Source organism: Mobula birostris, chromosome X, assembly GCF_030028105.1.
Source record: "Mobula birostris isolate sMobBir1 chromosome X, sMobBir1.hap1, whole genome shotgun sequence".
Classification (NCBI taxonomy): domain Eukaryota; kingdom Metazoa; phylum Chordata; class Chondrichthyes; order Myliobatiformes; family Myliobatidae; genus Mobula; species Mobula birostris.
In genome coordinates this window covers 54156391-54179565 of record NC_092402.1, presented here as the reverse complement: position 1 = coordinate 54179565, position 23175 = coordinate 54156391, and the positions used below count along the sequence as shown (strand labels likewise).

Genomic DNA, 23175 nt, shown 5'->3' with positions numbered 1-23175 from the left:
CCCGTGACCACAAGAAACCGCAGAGAGTTGTGGACACAGCTCAGCACATCACAGAAACCAGCCTCCCCTCCATGGACTCTGTCTACACTTCTGTCTCAGGAAAACAGCCAGAATAACCAAGGACCCCACCCACACCGACATTCTCTCTTCTTCCCCTCCCCCCCCCATTGGGCAGAAGATACAAAAGCCTGAAAACTCAATTGTGCGATGAAAATTCCAGACCATAATGCACGAAGTTCATCACCCAGCCAATCAGCGACGAGATTTCCTCCCCACATCCCAACTGAGTCTCTGAAACGACGTCCAGTCAGCTGATTGAAAAGCATATAAAGGCTAAGCATTCGGAGAGCACACCACGATCAGCAGTGCACTGACGATGTCTCCTCGCACGGTGACAAAACACCTGAAGGTAAATTGCCAAGATCGGAGAACACCTCAACCCAACCAGATTTGTGGGTGCCTGGAATGTGATGCCAGGGTGCTAGTAGAGGAAATTCATTAGGGCCTTTTCAGAGACGTTCAGAAAGGCACATGAATGTGAGGGTAATGCAAGGATATGGACATTGTGAAGGTGAAAGGGATCACTTTAGTTGGCCATCTGATTACTAATTTAATTGGTTCAGCACAACACTGTGCGCTGAAGGGCCTGTTACTGCGTGTATTCTCTGTTCTCTCCCACTCATGATTTTATACACCTCTGTAAGATCATCCCTCTTTCTCCTACCATAACCTCTCCCCATAACTCAATCCCTCAAGTGTTGGCAACATCCTCATAAATGTTTTCCATTATCTTTTTAGTTTAATAACATCTTTCCTATAACAGGGCGACCAAAATTGTTATCTTGTACAAGTGCAAAATAACCTTCCAGCTTCTGTACTCAGTGCCCTGACTGACTGTCAGTGTGCCAAAAGTTTTCTTCACCATCCTGTCTATCCGTGACACCATTTTCATGGAATCATATACCTGAACTCCCTCTATTCTGCAACACACTCCAAGGCCTGACTTTTCACTGTGAAAGTCCGACCTGGTTTGACCTCCCAAACAGCAATAACTCACCTTTATCTGCCAATCCTCGGCCCATTTACCCATCTGATCAAGATCCCCCTGTAGTTTTTGACAACCTTCGCTGTCTTCGATACCACGTATTTTTGTGACATCCACAAACTTACTAACCATGCCTTGTATATTCTTATCCAAATCATTTGCAGTACATACACTCAGTGGCCATTTTATTTGGTAACTCCTGCACCTAATAAAGTGGCCAATGAGTGTATGTTCGTGATCTTCTGCTGCTGTAGCCCATCCGCTTCAGGGATGCTCTTCTGCACACCACTGTTGTAATGCACAGTTATCTGAGTTACTGTTGTCTTTATAGAAGAATTATAGAGTCATAGAACATTACAGCATAGAAACAGGCCCTTTGACCCAAACTATTAATCTGCCTCGTCCCATCGAGCTGCACCTGAACCATTGCCCCCCATATGCCTCGTTCCACACTCTCACTATCCTCTGGGTGAAGAACTTCCCCCTCATAGAAACATAGAAAATAGGTGCAGGAGTAGGCCATTCGGCCCTTCGAGCCTGCACCGCCATTCAGTACGATCATGGCTGATCATCCAACTCAGAACCCTGTACCTGCCTTCTCTCCATACCCCCTGATCCCTTTAGCCACAAGGGCCTTATCTAACTCCCTCTTAAATATAGCCAATAAACTGGCCCAACTGTTTCCTGTGGCAGAGAATTCCACAGATTCACCACTCTCTGTGTGAAGAAGTTTTTCCTAATCTCGGTCCTAAAAGGCTTCCCCTTTATCCTCAAACTGTGACCCCTCGTTCTAGACTTCCCCAACATCGGGAACAATCTTCCTGCATCTAGCCTGTCCAATCCCTTTAGAATTTTATATGTTTCAATCAGATCCCCCCTCAATCTTCTAAATTCCAACGAGTATAAGCCTAGTTGATCCAGTCTTTCATCATATGAAAGTCCTGCCATCCCAGGAATCAATCTGGTGAACCTTCTTTGTACTCCCTCTGTGGCAAGGATGTCTTTCCTCAGATTAGGGGACCAAAACTGCACACAATACTCCAGGTGTGGTCTCACCAAGGCCTTGTACAACTGCAGTAGTACCTCCCTGCTCCTGTACTCGAATCCTCTTGCTATGAATGCCAGCATACCATTTGCCTTTTTCACCGCCTGCTGTACCTGCATGCCCACTTTCAATGACTGGTGTATAATGACACCCAGGTCTCGTTGCACCTCCCCTTTTCCTAATCGGCCACCATTCAGATAATAATCTGTTTTCCTGTTTTTGCCACCAAAGTGGATAACCTCACATTTATCCACATTAAATTGCATCTGCCATGAATTTGCCCACTCACTTAACCTATCCAAGTCACCCTGCATCCTCTTAGCATCCTCCTCACAGCTAACACTGCCGCCCAGCTTCGTGTCATCTGCAAATTTGGAGATGCTGCATTTAATTCCCTCATCTAAGTCATTAGTATATATTGTAAACAACTGGGATCCCGCACTGAGCCTTGCGGTACCCCACTAGTCACTGCCTGCCATTCTGAAAAGGTCCCGTTTATTCCCACTCTTTGCTTCCTGTCTGCCAACCAATTCTCCATCCACATCAATACCATACCCCCAATACTGTGTGCTTTAAGTTTGCACACTAATCTCCTGTGTGGGACCTTGTCAAAAGCTTTTTGAAAATCCAAATATACCACATCCACTGGTTCTCCCCTATCCACTCTACTCGTTAGATCCTCAAAAAATTCTATGAGATTCGTCAGACATGATTTTCCTTTCACAAATCCATGCTGACTTTGTCCGATGATTTCACCGCTTTCCAAATGTGCTGTAATCACATCTTTGATAATTGACTCTAACATTTTCCACACCACCGATGTTAGGCTAACTGGTCTATAATTCCCCGGTTTCTCTCTCCCTCCTTTTTTAAAAAGTGGGGTTAGATTAGCCAACCTCCAATCCTCAGGAACTAGTCCAGAATCTAACGAGTTTTGAAAAATTATCACTAATGCATCCACTATTTCTTGGGCTACTTCCTTAAGCACTCTGGGATGCAGACCATCTGACCCTGGGGATTTATCTACCTTTAATCCCTTCAATTTACCTAACACCACTTCCCTACTAACATGTATTTCCCTCAGTTCCTCCATCTCACTGGACCCTCTGTCCCCTACTATTTCCAGAAGATTATTTATGTCCTCCTTAGTGAAGACAGAACCAAAGTAGTTATTCAATTGGTCTGCCATGTCCTTGCTCCCCATAATCAATTCACCTGTTTCTGTCTGTAGGGGACCTACATTTGTCTTAACCAATCTTTTTCTTTTCACATATCTATAAAAGCTTTTACAGTCAGTTTTTATGTTCCCTGCCAGTTTTCTCTCATAATCTTTTTTCCCCTTCCTAATTAAGCCCTTTGTCCTCCTCTGCTGGACTCTGAATTTCTCCCAGTCCTCAGGTGAGCCACTTTTTCTGGCTAATTTGTATGCTTCTTCTTTGGAATTGATACTATCCCTAATTTCCCTTGTCAGCCACGGGTGCACTACCTTCCTTGATTTATTCTTTTGCCAAACTGGGATGAACAATTTCACCTTTCACCCTGAACCCCTGACATCTATTTCAAGTCTCACCCCACCTTAGTGGAAAAAGCCTGCTTGCACTTACCCTATCTATACCCCTCATAATTTTGTATGCCTCCATCATATCAAATCTCCCCTCATTCTTCTACGCTCCAGGGAATAAAGTCCTAACCGATTCAATCTTTCCTTATGACTCAGGTCCTCAAGTCCTGGCAACATCCTTGTAAATTTTCTTTGCACTCTTTCAATCTTATTGATATCTCTCCTGTAGAGAGGTGACCAAAAACTGCACACAACACTCCAAATTAGCCCTCACCAATGTCTTATACAACTTCAAAATAACATCCCCTGTGTTCAATACCTTGATTTAAAGTATGAAGGCCAATGTGCCAGAAGCTCTCTCTATGACCCTATCTACCTCTGACGCCACTTCCAAGGAATTATGGGTCTGTATTTCTGCACTCCGCAGTGCTCTACCGCTCACCATGCAAGTTCTTCCCTGGTTTGCCCTCCCAAAGTGCAACATCTCACACTTGCGCTTGCCTGCATTAAATTCCATCAGCTTTTTTTTAGCCCATTTTACCAGCTGGTCCAGATCCTGCTGCAAGCATTGCTAGCCTTCCTCACTGTCGACTACACCCCCAGTCTTGGTGCTATCCACAGATTTGCTGATCCACTTTACTACATCTTGACTCTTGAATTGTTGATATCCAGTTCCCTCCTGTCAGCTTGAGCCTGTCTGGCCATTCTCCCCTGACTTGCGGCTAATGAAGTGGTCTCTGAGTGTAAATGTTGAACATCACCTCACTCTTCATCCAGTCATCTCATTTCACCAGTCCACTGACATTTTCCTGCAGTCTCAGACATTCCTCGTCACCCCCAACCACAAAGACAGTCTTGTAGAATGCCGAGGATTAAGTATCAAACTAAAAACTGTGAGACTGTCAGTCTAGGGCTTCTCCAGGAGTTAATGTGACAACTGTATTGATAACTTCCATGGGAGACAGAGTGTAACATGGTGAACTTTGCTGACAGTACGAGGTAGATCATAAAGAATTTGAATTGACTTTATTTCTTACATCCTTCGCATACAGGAGGAGTAAAAATATTTATGTTATGTCTCCGTCTAATGTGCAATTTATAGTGACTTGTAATAAATAGCATGTTCATCAGGGCAGTCAATATAGCATAGAAATACAATTGTATCAGTGTGAATTAATCAGTCTGATGGCCTGGTGGAAGAAGCTGTCCCGGAGTCTGTTGGTCCTGGCTTTTATGCTGCAGTATCATTTCCCCAATGGTAGCAGCTGGAACAGTTTGTGGTTGGGGTGACCTGGGTCCCCAGTGCTCTTTTAGGGCCTTTTTACATACCTGTCTTTGTAAATGTCCTGAATAGTGGGAAGTTCACAACTACAGATGTGCTGGGCTGTCTACACCACTCTCTGCAGAGTCCTGTGATTGAGGGAGGTACAGTTCCCGTACCAGGCAGTGATGCAGCCAGTCAGGATGCTCTCAATTGTGCCCCTGTAGAAAGTTCTTAGGTTTGGGGGCCCATAACAAATTTCATCAACCGTCTGAGGTGAAAGAGGTGCAGTTGTGCCTTTTTCACCACACAGCCGGTATGTACAGACCACGTGAGGTCCTCAGTGATGTTTATGCCGAGGAATTTAAAGCTGTTCAGCCTCTCAACCCCAGATCCATTGCTGTCAATGGGGGTTAGCCTGTCTCCATTCCTCCTGTAGTCCACAACCAGCTCCTTTGTTTTTGTGACATTGAGGGAGAGGTTGTTTTCTTGACACCCCTGTGTCAGGGTGATGACTTCTCTGTAGGCTGCCTCATCATTATTTGCGATTAGGCCAATCAGTGTAGTATCATCAGCAAATTTAATTAGCAGATTGGAGCTGTGGTTGGCGACAGTCATGGGTATACAGAGAGTAAAGGAGAGGCACAGGACACAGCCCTGGGGGGCACATGTGTTGACGGTCAGAGGGACAGAGGTGAAGGAGCCCACTCTTACCATCTGCTGGTGATCTGACAGGAAGTCCAAGATCCAGCTACACAAGGCAGGGTGAAGGCCAAGGTCCCTGAGCTTCTTGTCAAGCCTGAAGGGAACTATGGTGTTGAATCATATGTGCACTATGGTGCACATCTTTCCCTCCCCCCCCCCCACTTTCTGTGGGGATCACTCCCTACGCAACTCCCTTGTCCATTCGTCCCCCCCCATCCCTCCCCACTGATCTCCCTCCTGGCACTTATCCGTGTAAGCGGAACAAGTGCTACACATGCCCTTACACTCTTACACTTCCTCCCTCACCACCATTCAGGGCCCCAGACAGTCCTTCCAGGTGAGGCAACACTTCACCTGTGAGTCGGCTGGGGTGATATACTATGTCTGGTGCTCCCAATGTGGCCTTCTATATATTGGCGAGACCCGACGCAGACTGGGAGATCGTTTTGCTGAACACCTACGCTCTGTCCGCCAGAGAAAGCAGGATCTCCCAGTGGCCACACATTTTAATTCCATGTCCCATTCCCATTCTGATATGTCTATCCACGGCCTCCTCTACTGTAAAGATGAAGCCACACTCAGGTTGGAGAAACAACACCTTATATTCCATCTGGGTAGCCTCCAACCTGATGGCATGAACATTGACTTCTCAAACTTCCGCTGATGCCCCACCTCCCCCTCGTACCCCATCCGTCATTTATTTCTATACACACATTCTTTCTCTCACTCTCCTTTTTCTCCCTCTGTCCCTCTGACTATACCCCTTGCCCATCCTCTGGGTTCCCCCCGCTTGTCTTTCTCGCTAGGCCTCCTGTCCCATGATCCTCTCATATCCCTTTTGCCAATCACCTGTCCAGCTCTTGGCTCCATCCCTCCCCCTCCTGTCTTCTCCTATCATTTTGGATCTCCCCCTCCCCCTCCCACTTTCAAATCTCTTACTAACTCTTCCTTCAGTTAGTCCTGACGAAGGGTCTCGGCCTGAAACGTTGACTGTACCTCTTCCTAGAGATGCTGCCTGGCCTGCTGCGTTCACCAGCAACTTTGATGTGTGTGTTGAATGCTGAACTGTAGTCCAAGAACAACATTCTCAAGTGGGAAACAGGAGATTGGTGGGTGAAACAAGTGGACATAAAAGACATCACCTCATACAAATGCTTAACTTAGTATTGATAAGGGGTCTTTCTGCTGAACAATGTCACATTTATTCTGGCTTTAAATGTTCCCAAAGTACATTCCTGTCATTAGAGCTCTCACAGAGCTCTCTCGCTTCATTGCTCAGCCTCTGGGCTCTGATCTCACGGCTTGTTGCCTGTTTCAGCAGGGCCTGCTGTTTCTGCATCACATCATTGGACCTTCACCTCAGAGCTGTAAGATGGCAGCCAGTAGCTGTCATGTTTGAGGAAGATCAGAGAGGAAGGAAGTGGCTTGTGGCAAAAGGGCTGCTTGAGATTCAGCTGACGGGACAGCGGACCAGTCAAAAGTCTTCAAACACTTCTCCTTTCTGTGCAGGGATCTGCTCCACCAATGAACGCAGAGTGGAGGTGGGCCCACAGACTTTGGAGCCTGGTTTTCAAGGCGGACGCTGGTGTCTCTGTGTCGCCCGGCCAGCTCTTGGGCACACTTGCCTTGTGCAGAGATGTCACGAATATTGCAGCACAAGTTTGCCGAGAAACTTTCCATTCTGAATGATCGAGCGAAAGGAGTGCTCGTTCGAATTTACAACATTAAGAAGGTGAGTGTATGTTTTCAGATAGTACGTTTGAGCCACAGTTCCTTATTTGCAGCTTGGGCCATCTTAAGCTCCAAGAAACTGGACAGTTAGGTCCACCCTTTGAAGGAAATCATGCAGCTCATGTAAAGGCATAAGTGTGCATTCTTCTGGAACAGTGGTAAGAAAGTGCAAGTTCTGCGTTCTGGTGTGACAGGAAGAATTCACTTGAATGAGGTGTGGCACTTACGCTTGGATGATATTACAGTCAAAATGTTACACGATGAAGGCTCGTTGCAAAACCAAGGTTGTGTTATTTGGACGGAGAAGAGTAAGGGGTGATGTGGCTGAAGGGTTCAGAATAACACAGGAGCTAATAAGGTTGGAAGATTTCCTCTGCTGGAAACTGAAGCTTCAGCATTGAAAAAGGCCAATCAGGGTGACATCATAAGCACTAGGTCACGAAGGGCAGCAGAAGTTTGGAATGATCTTCCAACATTTCTGATGAAGGAGAAGATTATGCTGTAAACCGAGAATAAATTACTCAGGGATCGTCCAGTGAGGCTCCAAAGATGCAGCTGAGAAATTGGGGTGGGGGAGCAGAATCACTTTGTTGGGATTGTACTATAGTCTCCCAAATCTCAATGGGAATTAGAGGAACAAATGTACAGAGACACTGCAGAAAGTGGCAAGAATATTTGGGTTGTCGTACCAGAGATTTTTTAAACACTTTTTTAATATAGACTGGACATGTCATAGTGCTGAGGGCTCAGATGAGGTGGAAAGGGTTAAGCATGTTCAGGAAAGTGTCATCAGGCAGTTCAGGGCCCGACGAGGGAGTGGGCAAAGCTCATCATATGCTCAGGAAATGGAGCAGGGCCAGTGGCTGAGATGTCAGTACTGGAGCAATTTGGAACCAGTGGCCAAAGTCCTATTATGGAGAAGTTTGTGATAGGTTCACAGGTTAAGCCCCTTGACTGGGGCAGAGCAAATTTTGGAGCTATCAGGTAGGATCTTAAGATTGTCTGGGCAAGATTGTCTGCAGGGAAAGTGGAAGAGCATAAAAGTATAATGGTATATTGAAAGTGAATGGGTAACAAGCAAGAGAACAAGTCCTTTTAAAGGTCAGCACAGCCATCTGTGTGCGGAAACAAATAAAAAATGGGAGAGGTTTTGCATAATTTTAATAACAAAGTCTTCCACACTGTAAAGGAGACTCAAAGAATATATCAGTTGAAGATACAGCAGGAGAGGTGGCAGATGGCGTGTAATCTGTCTAATACTTTGATAAATCAAATGAAAGGAGAAAGTATAAACTGGAGGGGTCTGTCACTGTGTAACACCGGGGTACGGTACCGGTGGGGACGGGTCTGTCACTGTGTAACACCGGGGTACGGTACCGGTGGGGACGGGTCTGTCACTGTGTAACACCGGGGGACGGTACCGGTGGGGACGGGTCTGTCGCTGTGTAACACCGGGGCACGGTACCGGTGGGGACGGGTCTGTCACTGTACAACACCGGGGTACGGTACCGGTGGGGACGGGTCCGTCACTGTGTAACACCGGGGCACGGTACCGGTGGGGACGGGTCTGTCACTGTGTAACACTGGGGTACGGTACCGGTGAGGACGGGTCTGTCACTGTACAACACCGGGGTACAGTACCGGTGGGGACGGGTCCGTCACTGTGTAACACCGGGGTACAGAACTTTATATTTTATACTTCATTGTCGCCAAACAATTGATACTAGAACGTACAATCATCACAGCGATATTTGATTCTGCGCTTCCCGCTCCCTGAATTACAAATCGATATTTAATATTAAAAATTTAAATTATAAATCATAAATAGAAAATAGAAAAATGGAAAGTAAGGTAGTGCAAAAACACCAAGAGGCAGGTCCGGATATTTGGAGGGTACGGCCCAGATCCGGGTCAGGATCCGTTCAGCAGTCTTATCACAGTTGGAAGGAAGCTGTTCCCAAATTGAGTCAGTGGTTCCTAGGTTGAGTCAGTAGTGAAGAAGGCGAATGCAATGTTGGCATTCATTTCTAGAGGAATAGAGTATAGGAGCAGGGATGTGATGTTGAGGCTCTATAAGGCGCTGGTGAGACCTCACTTGGAGTACTGTGGGCAGTTTTGGTCTCCTTGTTTAAGAAAGGATGTGCTGACGTTGGAGAGGGTACAGAGAAGATTCACTAGAATGATTCCGGGAATGAGAGGGTTAACATATGAGGAACGTTTGTCCGCTCTTGGACTGTATTCCTTGGAGTTTAGAAGAATGAGGGGAGACCTCATAGAAACATTTCAAATGTTGAAAGGCATGGACAGAGTGGATGTGGTAAAGTTGTTTCCCACGGTGGGTGAGTCCAGTACGAGAGGGCATGACTTAAGGATTGAAGGGCGCCCTTTCAGAACAGAAATGCGAAGAAATTTTTTTAGTCAGAGGGTGGTGAATCTATGGAATTTGTTGCCACGGGCAGCAGTGGAGGCCAAGTCATTGGGTGTATTTAAGGCAGAGATTGATAGGTATCTGAGTAGCCAGGGCATCAAAGGTTATGGTGAGAAGGCGGGGGAGTGGGACTAAATGGGAGAATGGATCAGTTCATGATAAAATGGCGGAGCAGACTCGATGGGCTGAATAGCCGACTTCTGCTCCTTTGTCTTATGGTCTTATGGTCTGAATCTGGCCGTACGAGTCTTCAAGCTCCTGAACCTTCTCCCAGAGGGAAGAGGGACGAAAAGTCTGTTGGCTGGGTGGGTCGGGTCCTTGACTATCCCGGCAGCACTGCTCCGACAGCGTGCGGTGTAAAGTGAGTCCAAGGACGGAAGATTGGTTTGTGTGATGTGCTGCACCGTGTTCACGATCTTCTGCAGCTTCTGCAGCCGGTGGGGACGGGTCTGTCACTGTATAACACCGGGGTACGGTACCAGTGGGGACGGATCTGTCACTGTGTAACACCGGGGTACGGTACCGGTGGGGACGGGTCTGTCACTGTGTAACACTGGGGTACGGTACTGGTGGGGACGGGTGTGTCACTGTATAAAATGGGTACAGTACCAGTGGGGACGGGTCTGTCACTGTATGACACCGGGGTACAGTACCGGTAGGGACGGGTCTGTCACTGTATAACACCGGGGTACGGTACCGGTGAGGACAGGTCTGTCACTGTATAACACTGGGGTACGGTACCGGTGGGGACGGGTCCGTCACCGTGTAACACCGGGGTACGGTACCAGTGGGGACGGGTCTGTCACTGTATAACACTGGGGTACAGTAACCGGTGGGGATCGGTCATTCTAGACGGGGTATTGAGCAATGAGGATGGGTTAGTTAGCAATCTCGTCGTGCGAGGCCCCTTGGGTAAGAGTGACCATAATATGGTGGAATTCTTCATTAAGATGGAGAGTGATATAGTTAATTCAGTAACAAAGGTTCTGAACTTAAAGAAGGGTAACTTTGAAGGTATGAGATGTGAATTAGCTAAGATAGACTGGCAAATAATACTTAAAGGGTTGATGGTGGATATGCAATGGCAAGCATTTAAAGATCACATGGATGAACTACAACAATTGTTCATTCCAGTTTGGCAAAAGAATAACCCAGGGAAGGTAGTGCACCCATGGCTGACAAGGGAAATTAGGGATAGTATCAATTCCAAAGAAGAAACATACAAATTAGCCAGAAAAAGCAGCACACCTGAGGACTGGGAGAAAATTCAGAGTCCAGCAGAGGAGGACAAAGGGCTTAATTAGGAAAGGGAAAAAAAGATTATGAGAGAAAACTGGCAGGGAACATAAAAACTGACTGTAAAAGCTTTTATAGATATGTGAAAAGAAAAAGATTGGTTAAGACAAATGTAGGTCCCTTACAGTCAGAAATAGGTGAATTGATCATGGGGAACAAGGGCATGGCAGACCAATTGAATAACTACTTTGGTTCTGTCTTCACTAAGGAGGACATAAATAATCTTCCGGAAATAGTAGGGGACCGAGGGTCTAGTGAGATGGAGGAACTGAGGGAAATACATGTTAGTAGGGAAGTGATGTTAGGTAAATTGAAGGGATTAAAGGCAGATAAATCCCCAGGGCCATATGGTCTGCATCCCAGAATGCTTAAGGAAGTAGCCCAAGAAATAGTGGATGCATTAGTGATAATTTTTCAAAACTCTTTAGATTCTGGATTAGTTCCTGAGGATTGGAGGATGGCTAATGTAACCCCGCTTTTTAAAAAAGGAGGGAGAGAGAAACCGGGGAATTATAGACCAGTTAGCCTAACATCGGTGGTGTGGAAAATGTTAGAGTCAATTATCAAAGATGTGATAACAGCACATTTGGAAAGCGGTGAAATCATCGGACAAAATCAGCATGGATTTGTGAAAGGAAAATCATGTCTGACGAATCTCATAGAATTTTTTGAGGATGTAACTACTAGAGTGGATAGGGGAGAACCAGTGGATGTGGTATATTTGGATTTTCAAAAGGCTTTTGACAAGGTCCCACACAGGAGATTAGTGTGCAAACTTAAAGCACACAGTATTGGGGGTATGGTATTGATGTGGATAGAGAATTGGTTGGCAGACAGGAAGCAAAGAGTGGGAATAAACAGGACCTTTTCAGAATGGCAGGCAGTGACTAATGGGGTATCGCAAGGCTCAGTGCTGGGACCCCAGTTGTTTACAATATATATTAATGACTTAGACGAGGGAATTAAATGCAGCATCTCCAAGTTTGCGGATGACACGAAGCTGGGCAGCAGTGTTAGCTGTGAGGAGGATGCTAAGAAGATGCAGGGTGACTTGGATAGGTTAGGTGAGTGGGCAAGTTCATGGCAGATGCAATTTAATGTGGATAAATGTGAGGTTATCCACTTTGGTGGCAAGAACAGGAAAACAGATTATTATCTGAATGGTGGCCGATTAGGAAAAGGGGAGGTGCAACCAGAACTGGGTGTCATTGTACACCAGTCATTGAAAGTGGGCATGCAGGTACAGCAGGTGGTGAAAAAGGCAAATGGTATGCTGGCATTCATAACAAGAGGATTCGAGTACAGGAGCAGGAAGGTACTACTGCAGTTGTACAAGGCCTTGGTGAGACCACACCTGGAGTATTGTGTGCAGTTTTGGTCCCCTAATCTGAGGAAAGATATCCTTGCCATAGAGGGAATACAAAGAAGGTTCACCAGATTGATTCCTGGGATGGCAGGACTTTCATGTGATGAAAGACTGGATCGACTAGGCTTATACTCGTTGGAATTTAGAAGATTGAGGGGGGATCTTATTGAAACATATTAAATCCTAAAGGGATTGGACAGGCTAGATGCAGGAAGATTGTTCCCGATGTTGAGGAAGTCCAGAACAAGGGGTCACAGTTTGAGGATAAAGGGGAAGCCTTTTAGGACCGAGATGAAGAAAAACTTCTTCACACAGAGAGTGGTGAATCTGTGGAATTCTCTGCCACAGGAAACAGTTGAGGCCAGTTCATTGGCTATATTTAAGAGGGAGTTAGATATGGCCCTTGTGGCTAAAGGGATCAGGGGGTATGGAGAGAAGGCAGGTACAGGGCTCTGAGTTGGATGATCAGCCATGATCATATTGAATGGCAGTGCAGGCTCGAAGGGCTGAAGGGCCTACTCCTGCACCTATTTTCTATGTCTCTATGTTTCTATAACACCGGGGCGCGGTACCGGTGGGGACGGGTCTGTCACTGTGTAACACCGGGGCACAGTACTGGTGGGGACGGGTCCGTCACCGTGTAACACCGGGACACGGTACCGGTGGGGACGGGTCTGTCACTGTATAACACCGGGACACGGTACCGGTGGGGATGGGTCTGTCGCTGTATAACACTGGGGCACGGTACCGGTGGGGACGGGTCTGTCACTGTATAACACTGGGGCACGGTACCGGTGGGGACGGGTCTGTCACTGTATAACACCGGGGCACGGTACCGGTGGGGACGGGTCTGTCACTGTACAACACCGGGGTACGGTACCGGTGGGGACGGGTCTGTCACTGTGTAACACCGGGGTACGGTACCGGTGGGGACGGGTCTGTCACTGTGTAACACCGGGGCACGGTACCGGTGGGGACGGGTCTGTCACTGTATAACACCGGGGTACGGTACCGGTGGGGACGGGTCCGTCACTGTGTAACACCGGGGTACGGTACCGGTGGGGACGGGTCCGTCACTGTGTAACACCGGGGTACGGTACCGGTGGGGACGGGTCCGTCACTGTGTAACACCGGGGTACGGTACCAGTAAGTCGGGTGCATCACTGTACAACATTGGGTTACCATAATGGTGATCTGTCTGTCATTGTGTCACACTGGAGTATGGCTGCTCAGGTTGTTCCCATTCTATTCACTCACTACCCTCTCGACCCTCTAATTTCCACCTGAGTCCCTGCATGCCTATTGAACACGCAAATTCTTTTGTCTCAGCCCTAATTATCCAACCTGCTGCCCCCTGCTGTTACATTACACCTAAAGATTCTCAGATACAGCCCTGCAAGGCAGAAAACCACAGATTACAATTATTTACTTTGAACTACAAAACTTTGTTTATTCGGACAGAATAGCAAGCATTAGCATTAAAATATATTTATCTATCTATGCGTGGGCCCGTCTTGCACTGCAGCACACTTCCTGTTCTGCTGAATCCATGCGGGTGTTCACGAGCAGCCTGTTAATGAGGCCTCAAAGACTACCTTCAAGTCCCAAATGCTCTATTTTATACCCTCTCTCCTCGTGTGAAATGTTGCAGTAAGTGGACCAATACATTGAGAGCAGCTGAACCTCTGAAGCAGAACCAGTCATCACTCTTCGCATGTATTCACCTGGTTTTCATGTCCCGTGGTTGTGCTCTCACAGCTGCTGCTTTGTCCTCCCACAGGATTTTGCATTCTCACTGTCCCAGTCATATACGCTCAAGGCCAGGCCGCAGTGGAGAAGATATTAAACTAGCACAAAGATTAATTTTTTACCATCCACCCTAAAAATCATTGCAGGCAAACCCAACCTGCAGAAGTCACAGGAGCCAAACCCCTCACTCTCCTCCCGAGCATCACTCAACATCCCCAGACCTATCCCCACCCACGGGTTGACCAGGCTAGGAGCAGGATTGGTTCTGTCCGTGACTCTGCTGCCGCTGCTCTCTCCAGCGGTGTGTTCCAGAGACTCACCACTCTCTGGGTGAAGAAACTCCCCCTCAGATCCCCACTAAATCCCTCCCCCTCCCACCCAAAATCTGTGCCCTCTAGTTTTATACACCTCCGATACAGGGAACACTTTACACAGTGTAAGAGTTTACTCTCCTATCTGTACACGAAACACACAGCACAGAGATGGGTGCTTTCAGTCTACCCATCCTCAGAGAACGTGCCTCTCTGCCTTCTCCCTTTTTCCAATATTCCTCCAATCCTCTCTGCCATCCTTATCAGACCATAAGACCAAAAGACAATGGAGCAGAATTAGGCCATTCAACCCATCAATTCTGCTCCGCCATTCCATCAGGGATGATCCCAGATCCCACTCAATCCCATACACCTACCCTCTCGCCATAACCTATAATGCCCTGACTAATCAGGAAAGTATCAATTTTCGCTTTAAATATACCCGCAGTCTTGGCCTCCACAGCTGTCTGTGGCAGAGCACTCCACAGATTCACTACTCTCCGGCTAAAAAATTCCTCCGTACCTCTGTTCCAAAGGGTTGCCCCTCTTGAGTTAGTCCATATCCCTCCATTCATGTACCTCTCTAAAAAACTCTTGAATGCCTTTATCATATCTGCTTTCACGACCACCCCAGGCAGCCTCTGCCACTCCAAGGAAGAGACCCAGCCACTCCAAACTCTCCTCGTAACGACAGTCCTCCAGATCAGGCAACACCCTGGTGAACCTCCTCTGCACTCGTCCATCATAATTAGTACCATAATCAGAGTTCACTTCTCCAACAGACAGCAACAGTAATAATCTGAATTGTGTGTGTGTGTGTGTGTGTGTGTGTGTGTGTCTCAGTGTGTATGTGAGTATCTCAGTGTATGTGTCAGAGTGTGTGTGTGTGTCTCAGGAAGTGTTGCAAATGTTGTTTATTCACTTATTCACCAGGTGTTGGATTGAGGTTGAGAGATGCAAATCCAGTTTGAGAAAACCAGACGGATACACTGAGCTGGAAAGAGCAAAGCCTCAGCTGACAACTAATGTCCAGATCAGTTCCAGCTGTGGTGCTGTGGTGGGCTGATATCTTTCTTGCAGGCATTATGTGTATGGCATAATTCTTGGATTTTTAGTGTGTCCCTCTGAGAATGTATATGTGTGTGTGTGTGTGTGTGTGTGCGCCTCTGTGTATGTGAGTGTCTCAGTGTATGTATCTGTGTGTGCGTCTGTGTGTCTGTGTATGTCTGTATGTGCGCCTGTGTGTGTGTCTCTGCGTGTGTGTGTGTGTGTCTAGATGAGTCTGTGTGTGTGTATGTCTGTGTGAGTGTGTGTGTGTCTGTATATGTGTGACTGTGTCTGTGTGTGGGTGTGTTTGTGTGTGTCTGGGTGAGTCTCTGTGTGTGTATTTGTGTGTGTGTGTCTGTGTGTGTGAATCTGTGTCTGTGTCAGAGAGTGTGTGTGTCTGTATGTGTGTGTGTCTGTGTGAGAGATTGTGTATCTCTGTATGTGTGAGAGTGTGTGTGACTGTGTCTAGGTGAGTGTGTGTGTGTCTGTGTCTAGGTGAGTGTGTGTGTGTGTGTGTGTGAGAGAGAGAGAGTAATGTGTGTGTGTGTGTGTGTATCTGTTGTTCAAGAATAACTTTGTCCTTGATGTGAGGATGAGGGACGGATGGGGATGTTGAGGTCACCCATCCAAATGAAGTAACACTGAGCCTTGTCGCTCGGACGGCTTTTGCTTCCTGTTGCAAGCTGCTCTCTCAGCGACAGTCTGCTGCCCCAGCATGTCAGTGTTGCCAATCTGCTTCCAGCCTGATAGGTTGAACTCTGACTTCCACCAGAGCAATATTCTGGCAACCTTTTGGGTTTATTTCTGTCAAAAGATTTGTTCAACCCAATCTAATCGAGATTGGTAATGAGGCTGCCAAGCTGATGGAGGTGGATGTCACAATGTGACAACCTGTCAGTGTCAGACTGTGCTATTGGCTGTCACTCAACAACACTCGTGTAATGGAGGGCCGGGAAGAAGCCATTCACCCTGCAGCCTGCCCCACCATCCACAACAGTCCCGGTTAAACTGTGCTTCAGCTGTCTCCCACCTTGGCCCACAGTTCTTCAAACATTGGGATCACAGAAACGCACACTTGAACAGGTCCTGACCTGCCTGCAGATCGGGGATCCATTTTCCAGAAGTCAGCCCCTCAGAGGGCCTGATGGTGATGCTGCCAATTTCCCGGCCTGTGGAGCACTTCATTGGCTCAGTGACAAGGAGAAGAGGGTGAAAGTGGAGGGTTATTTCACCGACAGGATGCCTGTGTCTAGTGGTGTGCCACGGGGGTTGGTGCTGGGATCTTACATGAACAATTAGGATGAGATGAGGTAAAGCACGGTTAGTAAGTTTGCACTAAAATAGGCAACACTCTCCCTGGGGAGTGCTGTTGAGCACAAGGACCTTGGAGCACAAGTGCATGGTTTCCTGAATGTGGTGTCGCAGATAGGCAGGGCGGTGAAGAAGGTTTTTGGCATGTTGGCCTTCAACAGTCAGGGCATTGACTATAAAAGTCGGGAGGTCGTGGTGCAGTGTACAGAATGTTGGTGAGGCTGCATTTAGAATATTGTGTTTTGGTCATCATGGTGTAGTCAGTGGGGGGAAGCTGGGGTTTAATCCGGAGTCATAGGGGTACGGGAGCCAGAGCAGGACAGATGGTGGAGAGGTTGTAGAGAAAGATGTTATTAGGCCTACAGTACGTACAAGGTCAGGAATGAAGAGGTTGAGCGTGGTGGGACTAATGTTCTGAGCTGCGAATATTTCAATGCAAGGAGTGTTGCAGGAAAGGTGGATGAGCTCAGGACATGGATCAGCACGTGGAATTATGACATTGCAGCCATTAGTTAGACTTGGTTGCAGACGAGACAGGACTGGCAACTCAGCGTTCTGTGGTTCCGTTGTTTTAGACGTGACAGAGCAGGAGGGATTAAAGGGGGAGGGAGGAATGGCATTACTAGTCAGGGAAAATGTCACAGCAGTGCTCAATCAGGACAGACTGGAGAGCTCAACTAATGACACTTTATGGGTAGAACTGAGGAATAGGAAAGGTATGACAATGTTAGTGGGATTATATAACAGACCACCCAATGGTCTGGGGGATTTAGAGGAACAAATTTGTAGAGGGATCGCAGACTGTTGGAAAAAACATAAGGTTGTGATAGTAAGTGATTTTAACTTTCCACATACTGACTGGGACTGTCATACTGTAAAAATGACTGGATGGGATAGGGTTTGTCAAATGTGTACAGGGAAGTCCCAACCAGAGAGTGTGATACTAGATCTCCTGTTACTGAGTGAGACAGGGCAGGTCACAAAAATTTGTGTAGGGGAATACCTTGCATTTAGTAACCACAATGCTATTAGTTTCAAGTTTGCTATGGAAAAAGATAGGTCTGGTCCTTGGGTTGAGATTCTAAATTGGAGAAAGGCCAATCTTGGTATTAACAGAAAGGATCTGGCAAGTGTGGATTGGGACAGGATGTTTTCATGCAAAGATGTACTTGGTAAGTGGGAGGCCTTCAAAAGTGAAATTTTGACATAATATTGATGGGTGTATGGACCATTCTGAAATCTGATGGTGGAGGGGAAGAAGCTGTACTTGAATCATTGAATGTGGGTCTTCAGGCTCCTGTACCTCCTCCCCAATGGTGGTAGCACAAAGATGACGAGAGTCTTTACTAATGGATGCCACCTTCTTGAGGCACTGCTTGAAGATGTCCTTGACAGGGGGAGGGTTGTGCCTGTGATGGAACTGACTGAGTCTACAACCATCTGCAGCCTCTTTCCATCCTGTGCATTGGGGCCTCCACATCAGGCTGTGATGCAACCAGTCAGAAAGCTCCTTACCATACATCTATAGAAATTTGCAAGAGTCTTAACTAAGCACATAACCTTCAACACTCTCCATTCTACCGGCAGCTCACCTGTGGCTAATAATGATGCATATGTATCACCCAGCCAGAACTCCCATGATTTCTTCCCTAGCCTCCCACAGTGTTAAAGTGCTGGTGAACGCAGCAGGCTGAACACCTACGCTCTGTCCGCTAGAGAAAGCAGGATCTCCCAGTGGCCACACATTTTAGTTCCACGTCCCATTCCCATTCTGATAACCCTCCCACTTTCAAATCTCTTACTAGCTCTTCTTTCAGTTAGTCCTGACAGAGGGTCTCGGCCCGAAACGTCGACTGTACCTCTTCCTAGAGATGCTGCCTGGCCTGCTGCGTTCACCAGCAACTTTGATGTGTGTTGAATGAAATTCCAGCATCTGCAGATTTCCTCGTGTTTGCGCTCCCACAGTGTTCTTGGCTATAACTGATCATGTCCAGAGATTTATCTACCTTCAGAAGTTTTAAGACATCCAGTACCTCCTCTGCTATAATATGGACTATCCCAATACCTCCCCACTAACTATCTTAAGTTTCAAAGTCTACATCTCTTTCTCCACAATAAAACAGAGGAGAAATACTCATTGAGGACATCACCCATCTCCTGTAGCTCCACACAAATGTGATCATCTTGGTCTTTGAAGGACCTCATTTTCTATCTAGTTACTATTTTCTTCTTAATGTCCTTATAAAATCTCTTTGGGTTTTTCTCAATTTTCTCTTCCAAAGCCATCTTTTGTTCCCTTTTTGCCCTCCTTGAGTACACTCCTTTATCCCCTATACTCCTCCCAGGATTCACTTGATCCCAGTTCCTTGGACCTGACCCATGCCTCCTCCTTTTTCCTGACCAGAACCTCAATGTCTCTCATCATCCAGGGTTCCCTGCTCCTGTCAGCCTTGCTCTTCACTCTAACAGGAACATATCGACCTTGAGCTCTCATTATTTCACTTTTAAAATCCCCCCGTTTGCCTGTGTCCCTTTGCCGCAAACAACCTACTCCGAGTAACTTTTGCAGGTTCCTGTCTCATACCATCAAAATTTGCCCAGCCCCAACTTAGAGCTTTAACTTGTGGACCAGGTCTGCCCCTTCCCTTAACTAAGTTAAATCTAATAGAACAACGGTCAGTGGCCTGAAAGTGCTCCTCCCCCACTGATACCCCAGTCCCTTGCCCTGACGTTTTACCCAAGAGCAGGTCGAGCTTTGCCCTCTCCATAGTCGGGCCTTCAATATGTTGTGCAAGGAACCTTTCCTGAACACACTTAACAAATCCCACCCAATCTCAGCCCTTAACATGGTGACAGTCCCAGTCTATATTAGGAAAGTCAAAATTCCCACTTAGGATAACCCTATCAATCTTGCCACTTTCCACAATCTCCCTGCACATTTACTCTAATTCCCATCAGGGGGCCAAAAGTACAATCCTAACAATGTGATCACCCCTTTCTTATTTCTCAGATCTACCCATGAAGCCTCACCAATAATGTCACCTGTAAGCACAGCCGTGACATGCCCCCTAATCACTCCCATTAATTTCATCTCTGATTAATGCCGTGACATTCCCCTTAATCAAAAAAGCAGCTCCCCATCTTCTCTTTCCTCTGACTGCCTAGAGCACCTGTACCCTGGAACATTAAGCTGACAGCCTGTCCCTTCTCAGCTATCTTTCCATAATGGCTATCTTAGTCCCATAGCTATCCATGTCCTGCATTTATCCACCGTACTAGTCAGATCTCTTGCACTGAAGTACATAGTCATCGTCATAGTCATACTTTATTGATCCCAGGGGAAATTGGTTTTCGTTACAGTTGCATCATAAATAATAAATAGTAATAAAACCATAAATAGTTAAATAGTAATATGTAAATTATGCCAGGAAATAAGTCCAGGACCAGCTTATTGGCTCAGGGTGTCTGACCCTCCAAGGGAGGAGTTGTAAAGTTTGACGGCCCCAGGCAGGAATGACTTCCTATGACGCTCCGTGTTGCATCTCGGTGGAATGAGTCTCTGGCTGAATGTACTCCTGTGCCCAACCAGTCCATTATGTAGTGGATGGGAGACATTGTCCAAGATGGCATGCAACTTGGACAGCATCCTCTTTTCAGACTCCACCGTCAGAGAGTCCAGTTCCATCCCCACAAGATCACTGGCCTTACGAATGAGTATGTTGATTCTGTTGGTGTCTGCTACCCTCAGCCTGCTGCCCCAGCACACAACAGCAAACATGATAGCACTTGCCACCACAGACTCGTAGAACATCCTCAGCATCGTCCGGCATATGTTAAAGGACCTCAGTCTCCTCAGGAAATAGAGACAGCTCTGACCCTTCTTGTAGACAGCCTCAATGTTCTTTGACCAGTCCAGTTTATTGTCAATGCAGTTTAATCCCATAGACTTTCCTCATTCCTGACCTTCCTCCTACCTGACATGTCTATTCAACTTGTTGTCACTGAAATCTGCGTCACTTTCCAGCTGAGAATCCCACTTCCCAGCCAAATTACTATTGGCCGTGTTGTGAAGTGAACAAGGTCACTGGAGGGTGGTAGATATGAAGTAGTGTCTTTATTTGACAAGGTGAGATACAGTAGGCATCATGTTGAGACCCTTTCAGAGGAAGGGGTCAGTACGACCCAACATTACAGGACATTTTATATGCTAAAGATCAAAGGACAATTCTATATTTACAATGTATCTACAGTGCTTCCTTTGAATTACATACAACTTTCATACCTCCTTCGCACCCACACTACAGACACCCAAATGAATATTAAATCAGCATTGTCTTGTTTTCCTATTAACTGCGGCTCACGGTTCTTCTGAACCAATTCCAGAGCTGCATTTTAAATTTAATCTACAGTCCATATCCAGATCTGAAGAATGGTGGCTGAAGATAGTGCTGAAATTAATAGTTAATATTTTGCTGTCTATCCTAACCCCAAAATTTCCCTAACAGGCCTTTCCTCTTAGGACCAGCATATCTGCCTGCCAGGATATTGATTCCTCTCCAGTCCAGGTGTAATTGTTCCTCTTGTATGGCCCAGATCCCAATGGCCCAAAGATCTGAATCCCTGTCCCCTGCACCAGTTTTTCAACAACACATTCTTCTCTTCCTACCCCTTACTACTCACCAAGCTGCACGTTGTTAATTTTTAAATTATTATGTATTGCACTGTACTGCTGCCACAAGGCAACACATTTCACGACATATGCCAGTGATATTAAATCCGATTCTGATTCTGATTCACCAACCTGCACGTTGTTGGGATGTGGGAGGAAACTGGGAAACTCACTTGGTCACATGGAGAACGTACAGACAGCGCCCAAGGTCAGGATCGAATCTGTACCTCTGGAGTCGTGAGGCAGTGGCTCTGCCCATTGTGATACCACGCTGACCTAGAAAAATTAACTTTCAGTAGCATCATAACAAATAACTTAGCCATTGCCTCATTGTCGTGGGGCCACGCTGTGCATACATTGGTGTTTCTTATTATTGCAATAGTGAACACACATCAAAGGTGTCTGAAACACTTTGAGTTCTTGCAGATGCAACAGGTGCTTTAGAAATGCATGTTTACTCTTGTATTCACAAGAGATTCTGCAGGTGCTGGTCCTGATGAAGGATCTCAGCCCGAAACCAAAACATCGGCTGGTTATCCATTTCCATAGCTGCTACCTGACCTGCTGAGCTCCTCCAGCACTGCATGTGTTGCTCTAGTCTCGTAGTTAAGCCCCTTCATGATGTCAATGATTCATTGTGCACAAGGCCAGAGTTTTAACTTGCAATCTTTCCTTCTCTCTCCTGCAGACATGTTCAGAACCCAAGGCAAAGCTGCCCTACTTAACAGAGAAGAACATGGAAGCTGCTATCAAATGCATCACGAGGAAGTTTCCAACAATTGATATTCGAGCCAACAGTGTAAGTATTCCCTGTTGGTCTTGGGACTGCCTGTGTGCTGAAAGCCTTGCTGTGCCAGTCCGGATTGTGTGCCTTCGAGTGATATCCCGGTGCACACAGGAAACAAAGCTTCATTGGGTAATCATGCTGAAACCCTGCATTGCTCCAAACATCAGTTCATTGCTAAAATGGGAGTCCTGACAGCAACGATTGCTGTCAGGGAATGCTTCAAGTACTGGGGTGGGGTGCACTTCCCCAAAGGTTAATGGCACTGGTCAGGTAGTCCAGTACCAGTAGCAGAGAGTGAAGTCTTGTGAAAATACCAGTTGGTTGAAGTTTCTTATTGCAGTTTTCCATTTCTCTGTCACTGGAAGTAATCACACTGATAAATCTCAGCATCTGGTGACGCACGTGTCTCTGAACCTAGGCTGGATCTGTTTGTTGAAACGGGAGCGAGTCAGGGTGACGCAACAACACCAGGCCCAGAAATGGAATTTCCTCAAACATGAAATGTTTCCAAACTCCCTCTGCTTTGCACAATTTCCTCCTCCTTCCCAACTCTGGAACGCACTGCCAGAGGAGGTGGAGGAATCAGATACAACCATGATGTTTAAAAGGTATTTAGGCAGACATTTCAATAGGCAAGGCATGGCAGGGTAGGGTCCCAATGCAGGCAAGTGGGAGTGATGTGGATGTGCTAATGGTCGACATAATTTAGTGGGCCGAAGAGCCTTTTTTTGTGCTGTACCACTCTGATCTTCATTTATGGAATTCCTCTCATTCCTTTATTCCTGCTCCCAGTGCTATCCTCTCCTCCTCACCACATGGAGCTGGATACCTGGTCATGGATGCTCCTGCCCCATCCTACATCT

At 46.7% G+C, this 23175-nt stretch overlaps 1 protein-coding gene across 1 annotated transcript in view; it reads left to right on the top strand.

The window, feature by feature from the left end:
* Positions 1–7163: 7163 nt before the first annotated feature.
* The window catches only part of LOC140191790 (nck-associated protein 1-like), a 107695-nt gene continuing 91683 nt past the window's right edge, over positions 7164–23175 (top strand). The window contains exons 1-2 of the mRNA XM_072249550.1: positions 7164–7349; positions 22214–22324. Of these exons, the coding sequence (XP_072105651.1) occupies positions 7254–7349; positions 22214–22324 (207 nt within the window). The 5' untranslated portion in view covers positions 7164–7253. The remainder of the gene's footprint in view (positions 7350–22213; positions 22325–23175) is intronic.